Below are 12,579 nucleotides of genomic sequence, written 5' to 3' on the forward strand. Positions count from 1 at the left end.
TGAGGAATATTATGAATAAAGGTATACAACAATAATGAAAATTGTAGAATGTATTTGATTTATATTACTTATATTTCCGGTTGTAGTTGAGCAAACATGATTCGGGACAAGGCAGTTTAGTTTACTTGTGCTAAAATTAGAGTAATTATTTTAAATGTAATTAATCCTGGTTACATATCATTGTTTTCTATGGTAGAGGGGGGTTAACCATGTAAGAGAAGCTTTTAAAAATAAGTATTTGCCCATTTTTACACAAAATATACCACATTATGTCATGGGGACTCAAATGGCACCGAATGCTAGGAATGACCCAGCTGCTAATTTACCTATTAGTCTACCGATTTTCCCATTGGTTGAGCCACCTAACCAGATAACAAACACAATCTTTCCTTAACATAACTCCTCAATCAAATAACTTCCCAGAACTTCCTTTTTGTACCGTTTTTTAAATTGATTTATATTTGTACATTCATTGCTTCAACCCATCACCCAACCCATTCCATAGATCCACTCCAACAACTGAGATACACATGCTTTTCCTTTTAGAATTAACACATTGTTTTTTTAAATTAAATGTTCCTCTTAAATTATAACCCCCCCCCCCCATAAATTTAATGTTGAGACATGGGCAGTGGTGTCCTGTGTGCGAAGTATGCACAAAACACTATATATGAAGTCAAATATTTTATTCTATAAAATAATGGCACAGAAAATGGTGTTTCAGAGATTAAAACCTGTTTGGTATATTTTTCCTCATATCCGCACTGCTCTAACGCAAAATGCAGTTTTTAAATGAAGGTTTTTATTATTAAGGGGAAAGAAAAATCCAAACCTACATGGCCCTGTGTGAAAAAGTGATTGCCCCCTTAAACCTAATAAATGGTCGGGCCACCCTTAGCAGCAACAACTGCAATCCAGCGTATGCAATAACTGGCAATGAGTCTTTTACAGCACTGTGGATGAATTTTGGCCCACTCATCTTCGCAGAATTGTTGTAATTCAGCCACATTGGAGGGTTTTCGAGCACGAACCGCCTTTTTAAGGTCATGTCACAGCATCTCAATCGGATTCAGGTCGATTAAGAAATTAAGAAGGGGGCAAACACTTTTTCATACAACTGTATGAAGCAGGTGTATTGCATCTGGAAGTATTTATTCCTAAAATAATACATGTTTGCAGGGCAGAGTTTCAGGAGCTGCATGTTGCCCTGCAGTCCCACACTCTGAACATCCCAGTGCTGCTTCCACCTGACTGTAGAGATGTCTCTGTTGGATATCTGCATACATCCTGACCTACTGAGACAGCACTGATGTGTCCCTCTGACCACCTCAGTGTCTGCCGTCTACACTTGTTTACATCATACCTGCAGTACACCAACTAACCATTGTGTTTGTGTCTCTCCTCTCTCCGTTCTTGTCTCTTGTCTGATCGCTTTTTCTGCTCAGCCCAGCTGGCCTTTCAGCAGGAGGGTCCCCCCTTATGATCCAGGTCCTGCTCAAGGTTTCTTCCCTCTTTCCTTTCCTTGTTTGGCTTAAGGCTTTTCTCTTTCAAGGACAGTTTTTACCTGCCATTGTTTATGTAATAGCTCAGGGGTCATGTTCTGGGGCTCTGGGAAGTGCCTAAAGACGTTTTGCAATAGACACTATATAAATGAAATTTTATTGAATATCCACATGCTGTTGTGGTTCAACAATCATTTGACGAACTATAGCAATGGAAATGGGCTTGACAAATTAACTGGCGTCCCTAGAAAAGATATTAGAAAAATCATTTTGACCATACTGACATGTCAAACTAGAGTGCGTTCTGTAATTAGCATTATAAGTGTCTTCAATCTTCACTCTTAAGCAGGGTGTCAAGCTAATTTTCATTTCGGGCCGCTTCAAGATCATGAATGACCTCAAAGGGCCAGTTGTTTTGGCAAATCACATCAGTGCTGTGCCTACAGATGCAAAAATGAAGCCTTCAAAGAAGTGAACATATTCATGTGAAACAGAAGTTTGGTGTCTTTGTCATGTTGAACCTGTGCAGGTACAATTAAATCCAAGACTATTGAAGACATTCAGCATGAAAAAGCTTGATCTTGGTATAGGTCACAATCTGAAGGAACTGCTGTACTGTATAGGATGCCTTTTTAGCAATTATGCATTTATCAATTCTTTTCATCTGTAGTTTGACATTTTATCATGTTTGAAAAATAACCCTAACCAATCAGCACTTATGTTAAAGTACTTGCTGCACTATTTAGTTCCAGCTCTTACAATGGTTTTTCAAATGAAATTTAAAACTTCCAATATAGGCTTTTTTCCTCAAAAATGTTGGTCTTGTCAGGATGAGTACAACCTAAAAATTGCACACATATTTTAAAATTCCAGCCACTTATGGTCCAAGTATGTTTACAGGCCATAATCACTTTATGTCTAACAGTCTTAAAACTTGTGTGGCATCTTTATGCATCACAGTAATCCAAAAACAATTTTACCATTGAAATTGAAATAAAATTAACTCAATATTTTCACTGTAAATTTAACACAATTATTCACATCTTTACATACACCATTTGAATGCTGCACTTCCGATATAAAGAACCAGAGCACAAATATGCAGGTTTGAAGTGTCGCACTGATTTGTGGTCAGCTTAATTCATGAGCAAAAAAGCCAATACATTTTGTTTAAGACTTGATCATTAGAGTTGCTTTAAATATTCTGTTATTTTCTATAATAGATGAAGCAGGGAATGGGAAACAGGATTATACAAAAGAATGAGCATGAAACTCGTGTTTTTATTTACTTTATTTATCGTTTACAATTTTTCTGGTCATTTCTTTATTATGGTCGATCCTTTTGGCAAACAGTGGTCACTGCGTTCTGTACAGTCCGGTCCCATTATAGATTTAAATTGGAAGGGCAAAGAGGAATGAGACAAGGGCCAGGGCCTTTACAATTTGTCCAGGTAGTTGTCCAAAGCTGGGACGCCTTCTTTGAGACCCTTGCGTTTGCGCGTCTCAAGGACAACTACAGAGGGCTTGCTTCCAGCCTCCATTGGGTTTCCGGGGAGGATCTGCCAATGGTCGAACACACACTGTGGGAAGGCCTGGCCACCAGTGTTGGACCGAAGGTCAGCTGTGAAGCCTGTGAACAAATGCAGGATAGTTAAAAAAAAAAGTTTTTTTTTTTTTTTTTTTTTAAGTTTGGACACCTCATTCAAACAAATGAGGAAGTGTCCAAACTTTTGGTCTGTATTGTGTATATTATATATAAAAAATAATCTATCAATCATTCAATAAAAAAATAAATAAATGTGAATTTCCCTTGGGTGATTAAATCAATTCAAGATGTTAAAGCATAACTAAAAATCAATTTTAACTCATTATAGGAAGCAGACAAAAAAAAAAAGAAAAGGCTTTATTTCTATCATAACCGTGATAGGTGCAGGACCGACAAGATTTTCCCTGAGTATTCTAACTAAAAAGGCCAACTGCAATCCAAAAAAGAAACTGGCCTATCTGCTGACCTCCAATCTTGTCAGGCAACTGTGGGTTTGTGTCTAATATAAATTGAATAAACCCCAAATTAAAAAACATTTAATAGTATTCTTATTGAAAGTGGACTTACCAAATGACTCCATGACAGGCAGGTAGGCCTTGATGACATACATGGGTGTTCCCATGACTCTGGATTCTTCAAACACATGTCCACGCCTCCTGGTCAACACGCCATAGATTCCACCCATTGCGGTTTCAGGGCACTGAGTAGACATTATACAGTGAGTAAGTTTGACACAAATTTGTGGTAGGTTGACATTTCACAACACTTGTAGACACACACAAAAAAAAAAAAAAAAAAAATTGTAGGCCAAATTGGCTGCAGCACTCACCTGAATCTCCACCAGGTAGACTGGTTCCATGAGTCTGGGATCTGCTGTAATCTGACAAGCATACAGGACTCTGCGGGCTGTTGGGATGATCTGACCACCACCACGGTGGATGGCATCTGTGTGCAGGGTCACATCGTGGATGTCAAAGCGAATGCCACGCATGTTCTCTTCACAGAGGACTCCCTATGAAAATAAATATGTATACATTTATATATACACGCACACACGGGTATAAGAATGCAACTCTTTTCCACAATTCTGCCCGTACCTCCTTGGCTGCCCACTGGAAACCAGCCACAACGCTGTCCTTGATCTCGTTAAGGTACTGCACTCCCTTAGTAACATCCACCAGCAGGTTTGGTCCGGTTCCGTCAGGTCCAAAGCACCAGATCTTTCTGGCCTCACCGACATCCCACTCATACTTGTCAGCAAGATAGCGGGCACGGGCTTTGATCTCCCCTCGTGCTGTGACATCGCCCTTATCGATGTCTTCTGCCAGACCCTCTTCGCAGGGACGGGCCTTCATGAACAGACGGTTGTGCTTGTTGGGCGACTTTGAGAGACACATGATGTCGGACTCCTCACTGACTGTCTCTCTGTAAGACACCACTGGGTCAGATTTCTAAACAGGAAAAAAAAAAGAAGAAAAGTTTATGCAGTTATGTCAAGAGAGTCAACAAGAATGTCCAAATGATCAGGTAATCAACATTTTAATGTCCATAGATCGATAGGAATGTACCTAAAAAAACACTGAAATATAATCACCTTGATTGGAATGCAAGCATGATCCTCTTCCAAATCTTTCAGACAGATTTCCAGATGCAACTCTCCAGCTCCAGCAACAATGTGCTCTCCAGACTCTTCAATGATGCACTGCACCATGGGGTCAGACTTGGACAGGCGCTTCAAGCCCTCCACCAGCTTGGGCAGATCTGCCGGGTTCTTTGCCTCGACAGCAACTCTCACCACAGGGCTAACACTGAACTTCATCACTCTCATGTTGTGTGCCTGTTCAAAGGTGGTGATTGTTCCTGTCTTGACGAGGTACTGGTCCACCCCGACAAGACCAACGATGTTACCACAAGGCACATCCTCAATGGGCTCAGTATAGCGGCCCATCATCAAAATGGTCCTGGCAGAAATCAAGTGAAAAAGGAAAATTTAGATGTAGAAGATTTTAAAATTGTCCCGATTGCTTAACAAGGCAGATATAGAAACTAACCTCTGAATAGGTTTCAAGTAGAGATCGTCCTTCTTTCCGGGGACGAAGTTTGGTCCCATGATGCGTACTTTCAGGCCAGTGGACACACTACCAGAAAATACACGACCGAATGCATAGAAGCGACCCTTGTCACTGGTGGGCACCATCTTTGAGATGTACATCATGAGTGGAGCCTTGGAGTCGCAGTTCTTGATACCTGGGTGTTAAAATACATTAAAATTACTGAATAAAGCTAAACTTGAGCCCAAAAAACTATTCAACCATTATCACAGAAAAGTAGTTCATACCCATGGCAGCCTCATCATCTCCCGGCCCCTCATAGAGCAGCTCACAACGGTACTTCTGAGCAGTGACAGGGGAGGGCAGGTGAATGGTGATCATTTGCAGAAGGGCTTCTCCAGCAGGCAGCCAACGGCGCATCACAGCCTTCAGGAGAGGCTTACCCTCCTTGTCCTTGTCTTCAGCATCCAACTTGATGTCCATCTTCTGGATCAGCTTTGCGGCTTCATCTTTCTTGAAGTTCATGATGGCATCGAACACCTAGGAAAAAAAAAAAAAAAAAATTCAAAATGCATATGCTGTATAAAATCTAATATATAGTCAGGTTACAATACATTGTTGCTCTAAACCTGCTCAGGCTGTAGGTTATCATCACTGATTAGTCAGGTCAAAGTGAAGAATAGGTAATTCATCATTTGCAGGCAGAGAGCAATGGCTAACTGAATGGTTTAATTACATTAGACATTTGATATAACGACAACTCATCTCCAAGATGTACAGGACTGCTGATGAAGAAAAAAAAAATATATATAAATCTTGTTACCTTGAAAATGGGGTCCAGGACAAGAGCACAGAAGGTACGAGGGCATTTCTTGCCATCGGCAGTAGTGTTATTCTTGACAAACTTTCCATTTTCGGTGTCGTAGAACCTGTGATAAATACAATATACATGTTTTGAAATGGAACAGTGAAAATATCATGCATGTGCTTAACTCCCACCATTCATAGTATCATGGGTATTTCAAGGGTAATATCTTAGACGTACCTATTACCCCACAGCTTCTTCATCATGTCTTCCACCTTTTTGCAGCGCTCCTCTGCTGTCATCTGGGTGTTACCTTTGGCAGCAAACTTGGCTGCATACATCTCTGCAAACTGCTTCAAGGTGAAAGCCCAGCCATGGAGTCCAGAACCAAAGCCAACAGTACCAATAACTGGATCAACCTGGTTGCAAGATGACATTATCAGCATATTGGAAAGTTATTTCTTGATTTGATCAAATCTGATACAACACAAGAACTAAATGAATGTTTCAACTATTAAAAGTGACATTCACAAATCTGCAGTTAAATGTTCAAAAAAAGGTCAGAATTGTAAGATGACAGGAATTAAGTTTGTGAACATGCCAAGAGTTGTTTTAGACTCAAAAACGGATCAAATTTCTACCACGAGCTTTAACTGTTGATCAAGAAGTAGTTACAACATAAGGGTGGAGAAGCCCCGAAAGAGGCAACCACATTGAATTAAAAAAAAAAAAAAAGTTCAGACAGCCCCTTACCATGATGTTACCCATTGGTCCTGCAGTTTCATCTTCTCCGTAGGTTGCGATGATGACATTGACAGACTCAACAATACGCTGGAAAGTATGGTACAGGTCTTCAGGTTCAAGCTGCAATTCCAGTAAGGCACGGTCCATCTTGTTCATCATCAGGACTGGCTTGATACGCTCACAGATGGCCTGACGGAGCACGGTCTCAGTTTGTACACACACACCTGGTACGGATAAACATCAAATAAGCAACCCATAATAATCATGTGGATCTTATTTTGCATAAGCACTACAACTGTGCTAGTACGAGACAGCATCCATAGAAATTTAAACTGGCACAACAAAACCTTACTGACGTGGGGTATTTGCAGAACACTGTCATACACGCAGCACAAGGATTAAATGTTAGGGTTGATCATGATTAGTATTCAAATATTGTTTAGGATTAGTCTTACCAGACACGCAGTCAACAACAACAAGGGCTCCATCGGTGACACGGAGAGCAGCTGTCACTTCAGAGGAGAAGTCAACGTGTCCAGGCGAGTCAATCAGGTTGATCAAGAAACCGGCACCATCTCTGCTTTGCTTGATGAAAGCCAAGTCATTTTCAGCCAGCTCATAGTACAGGGAGATGGCTCTGTAGGTTAAGACAAATGAAAAGTTAGACATTACTAGATGTCAATATCATAAACATCCAACAGTGGTAATTGCAATCCAAGATAAACTACATTTCAAGACAACTTTGTAATCTTCTCAATTAAGAAAAATGTGTTAAACCCAACCAGACAGAAAAGGATGAAGAAAAGACATCTAAACAAAAAGCTTAAGTCAGTCTAAAGGTCTTCACATACATATAAAGTTTAATATGTCAAGTACCACCCAGGAAGGGGAAACCCCCCAGCAACAATTGGACTTCATCCATGCTCACAGCATTTTAATTAGATGAATGTGTGTATATTAAATGAGAATGCAGACCCAATTGCAAGCAATTCCATTTGAGTACCAATCAAAAAAGAAAATCATAAAAGTCTCAATTTACTACTCTTACAAACACTAAGTACATAACTGTTGCTAAATGATTTTTGGATTCAGTATAAACAAATGGTCTACATAAAAGTAAAAAAAAAAAAAAAGTAGGGCAATTTAACACTACACAAATCTTAAAGGCGAAAGCTATGAATTTCATACACTGCTATGTCTGGCCCTGATTTAGTCAGATAATTGACCAACTGTCACATTTTACATGCGACGAGAACTTAACACAAAAAAGAAAAAGCACAACGTGATTCGTCATCTGGCCAACAAATAGTTGACGCTACAGCTCTTCTGTCAGCAGCAATTGTAAAGGCCTGATCTAGCCATTCAATTCAGCACACCAAAACGTGATGTCAAACAGTTTCCACCATCTACAAAACAGGTCATTTTAGTAATCACAACTGCTGCAATTAGGTCAACAAACAACACATAACATTTTATCCGCACTGGTAAGTTTCAGTAATGAATGAACAATATTGTCTAAAGAGATGTTTATTTACTGTTCAAGTAGAACAGGACATTTCTTTATCAAAATGTGATCAGGACAGAGAAAATGAGTACAGCAATGTACTGAGGCAAGTGATGCTAACAGTACTCCCAATTTATGTGCTGGTGTTTTGCACCGCAATATTCCCATTTTATTTAGCCCAAATAAGGAAAACTGTTGTAATAACTGAACGTAAACGAGGGCAGTTTTACACTGCAAGATACTTACGTAGACTTGATGGTAATGCAACGCTCCTGCTCATCTTTACGGGTGTCTGTGAAACGTGTCTCTCCAGCACGAGCTGAGGCGATAATACCGGCCTTGGAGACCAACGAATCTGTCAACGTTGACTTTCCGTGGTCAACGTGTGCAATCACAGACATGTTACGGATGTTGGCTTTTTTGTCCATGATGGTACGGATCTGGTCCACTGTGAAGTTCACCTGTAGGAAACAAAGTGAGATTAACACATGTACTTTGGGCTTCTCCTAACCTGATCAAAAGACCACAATGCTGTCAAAGCCATGTAAAAATTAAAAGTGGCACATTTTTGGAAAAACGCAAAAAAAGGAAAAAAAAAAGGGGGGGGGGGGGGCTGTGAATAAATACACCCATTTTCGCATGTCTCTTTAAACGGTAATAATGGTGTAGCATTGTTCCACTTGTTTAGTGTTACAGCCAGTACTCGAGTTGAGGGGGTGGCATCCCTCCTGAAAAAAAAACGGTCAAAATCATCCCTCCCCTGTAAAGCTGCCATCCCACTTTCCATCCCTTATGTCATTTCATCAATGAATGTGGTTTTACTGCTATTTCAACATTTAGTCATCACCAGAAAAAAAAATTAAAAAAAATTGATATTTAACCTGTTTCAAGTAAATTTTCACTTGAAATAAGTACGAAAGTCTGCCAGTGAGACAGTTTTTTTCCAGTGATGAGTCTTGTTTTAAGTGTAATGAGATTTTTTTTACTAAAATGAGACATTTTAACTAGAAATAAGACAAATATTCCTGTTAAGATTTTGAGTTTTTGTAGTGATCCATTTTACTTATCCTGTGAAGGACAGAGTCATATTGATACGTTCAGAAAACTGTTTTTATTGTTGTGTTTTGATGTATTTGATGTAAGCCTGGTGGATATTTAAAGCTTACAGAAGGCTGCATTTAACTGCTGCCATGTCATTCCTGCAGTATTTCTGCAGGTGTTTTGGTCACCGCTATTATTTGTAATATATTATATTTTTTGTAATCAGCACAAATGATCTGTCCCCATATAATAAAATCCACCATCCCCCCTGATTTATTTATTTATTTTTTTACAACTGGAGTACAGGTTCCAGCTTGTGTAGTGTGTTCCAGCTTGTTCAGTGTGTTCCAGCTGTGTCCCGGCAGGGCTGATGTGTAACTGCAGCGCTGCAGCTGCAGGGCGGCGCAGCTCCGCCATAACCAAAGATGACGTTATTGGCCTCGGAAATTTCCGAACCTCTAGGAAATTTTCATCTCTATTTGGGGATCGCAACTCTTGTTTCTGAACGTTTGACAGTATATCCATGCACATTCCAGTTAGAAAACACGGCCCATTAATGTCCATCAGTGACAGCCGGCGTGATGCATCGACATCAACAGGCCACGTGTACAGTCTTTGAAGCCGAGCAATACCGGCAAATTCATCCTGTAACAAAAGACGACTTCCAAAACACGGTTTCTTAATCTCACTCGCCTTGTAACTAACAGCATGTTCAACGAATGCAGCTTTTGTCTCATTTGCTATGGCGTTATAGCAATAAAAGGAGTTTAATACTCCCGCTAACGCTAGCACAAAAAGCCGACATAGGCGCAGCCACCCAGTACACAAATACCCGGGCTTAAATCCATACACAGGCTGGCACAGAGGGGCGACGCAGTCTAAACAATGTAATGGAGGGGTTTTTAGTAATATGGTGAAAGAAAAAAACATATCTAAACAACTATTCAGTCTCTTATGCAACATGTAAAGGCCCTTCTGGGCTGACGGCGCAGATAACAAAATGGCGGTCGATTTTTATCAGAGGAAACTGATGAAACATGGAAGTGTCGCAGAGTTCCCCGATACACTCACAAAACACATTTCATACCGGCGCCGATGGCATCTAGTGATACTGGGGTTTCATTAATAAGTCAAAGAAGGACGGGAGACTCACCATTTTGACGGATGGTTTTGGATTCTCTTGATGGAGAAAAGAGACAAGGACCTTTACGCTGCCCACCTCACGAGGGCCTAGGCAGGGAAGAGGTCGCTGACGTCAGAAAACCAGGCTTTATACCGGCGTACGTACGTACGTGGCGACGCGCTGGCCAAAAAGGTCACCTGATATAATGAATACTTATTTAGTTTTATTTCACAGTGAAAACACACAATAGTTGTACCAGCAACAACAAGCAAATGTTCGTCCTTTGTCCATTTTTTGGGAGAGCTTTTAGCGCCTGTACTGTTGCTGGCTGCTGTATGTACAAACTTACCATTGCATCACTCAAGAAGGTGGGTGTTACTTTTTTTTGTATAAGCTTTTCAAATCACTTTACATCTGATTTCTGTTATTTAATTGTGGAAACATTTCTAATAACAAAAGTATCACTGATGGTAATGTTATTTGGTTTTGATGGATAGGCTACATCCTTTTATATTTCTGTTTACATCTAGTTTCTTGATATGCCAAGCTCAATAGTAATACATACAATTATCTCATAATTTTTGATTAGGTTACGGGAAATACTTTGTTTCTTTCAGATGAGAGTGCTGTTGGAAATATATTTCGTGTGGTCTTTTTTGCTGTTGATATCAGTACTTGAGAACAGAATAGTAATTAATAAAAAAATAATAATTTAAAAAAAAGTTTGTGGATGGCCTAACCTTATTTTAGGATACAGATTTAATATATAAATTATTCAACATAGTAAACAGCATTAGCTCAATCTATCTCACTTGTTTCCAGTATTTTCTGGAATATCCAGAGAAAAAATGTCAGGATGACATTTTTTTTTTGCCATTTTTGTAGGAGGATGGTGTGGTCTGGATTCAGGCTACTCATTAACCTCAGATTCCCTTGAAATATACACAATTCCTTTACAATGTTCAATTTCCAGAAACAACACTGCCAATAGTTCGGTAAAACAGCACCTTTACAGGTTACAGTAGCGTCTCTACTTTGAGTAAAAACGACATTGTAACCACACACATCTGTGGGTCTGCCACTTCATTGTTGCAGGTCAAAATTAATGTCTTATCTTATGTCTTTTGTCAAATTGTTGATTTGCACATTTTCAGCAGAGATTCCTATGGATATCAAATAATATATGCCCCATTCCAACAAAACAAAAAAATACAATTATACAAAAGTAAATCAAATAGGTAAATTGAATAACTATTTAAGCACCATTTATGTTCTCAATGATTTGAGATTTCGTCAGAAAAGATGAAAAAGTAAGAGAAATTTGATAATAAATATTCCAATTAAATGCTAAATAAAAACAGACATAAGACTAAGTATAAAAACTGTGTATGAGATATCTTATCTTTTCTTTTTTTCAGACAAGGATCCGTAGTTCTTACCTTCAAACTTTACTGACAGTTTCGCCGGGACTTCCACCTTCCTCAGAGAGTGTCACGTTGTGGAATTTGACACGCCCTTCAATAAAGTTTAAAGGTAAGAAGTACAGATCCTTGTCTGAAAAAAAGAAAACCACAAACATATCAATCTTAAGTCATAATTAACACATAATGAACACAATAAAAATGTGTATAAGATAAGATAAGATGTTCCTTTATTTATGGCACAATAGGAGAAATTCACATCATTGCAGCAGTACACACAAAGAAACTCACTCACACACAAGTACACACAGTGCACATATAAATATAAATATATACAGATATAAAAAATATAAATATGAAAAAGTGAAGCGGTGGTGGTATGTGTGTGTGGCGGGGGGCATTGCACATGTAATAGGAAAGTGCACCTATATCGGCATTGCTTTTTTAATATATATATATATATTCCATCCATCCATTATCTATACCCGCTTTATCCCCTGCGGGGTCACGGGGTTCTGCTGGAGCCTATCCCAGCTCATTTCAGGTGAGAGGCAGGGATTAAAGTATGTATATATATATATATATATATATATATATATATATATATATATATATATATATATATATATATATATATATATATATATATATATATATATATATATATTTATGGTTTTCGGTCAACTGGGGGCAGAGCTGGTTGTAGATGTAGGTGGATTTGCGCCGCGAAAGTCCACTACCAGCTCTTTGGTTTGTCCGGCATTAATCTGGAGGAGGTTATGTTGGCACCACACACAAAGCTCTGGTTCAGTTATCTGTACTTTTTTTCATATCCATTGGCT

At 39.1% G+C, this 12,579-nt stretch overlaps 1 protein-coding gene and 1 non-coding gene across 2 annotated transcripts; both read right to left on the reverse strand.

Annotated features, from left to right (window-relative positions):
- Positions 1–2,775: 2,775 nt before the first annotated feature.
- On the reverse strand, positions 2,776–10,496 carry LOC133458131 (elongation factor 2b-like). Its single transcript, XM_061737703.1, has 13 exons — positions 10,347–10,496; positions 8,399–8,613; positions 7,104–7,285; positions 6,658–6,872; positions 6,145–6,323; positions 5,923–6,028; positions 5,387–5,639; positions 5,100–5,295; positions 4,643–5,009; positions 4,146–4,499; positions 3,878–4,060; positions 3,616–3,748; positions 2,776–3,132 (listed from the first exon to the last, which is right to left on the reverse strand). Exons 1-13 carry the CDS (start codon positions 10,347–10,349, stop codon positions 2,939–2,941), a joined length of 2,580 nt encoding a protein of 859 aa, XP_061593687.1. The 5' UTR covers positions 10,350–10,496; the 3' UTR covers positions 2,776–2,938.
- LOC133458877 (small nucleolar RNA SNORD37) lies at positions 5,731–5,798 on the reverse strand. Its single transcript, XR_009783993.1, has one exon. It is a non-coding gene; the product is annotated as a small nucleolar RNA SNORD37 (small nucleolar RNA).
- Positions 10,497–12,579: the final 2,083 nt, after the last annotated feature.

This window comes from Cololabis saira, chromosome 13 (assembly GCF_033807715.1).
Source record: "Cololabis saira isolate AMF1-May2022 chromosome 13, fColSai1.1, whole genome shotgun sequence".
Lineage (NCBI taxonomy): Eukaryota > Metazoa > Chordata > Actinopteri > Beloniformes > Belonidae > Cololabis > Cololabis saira.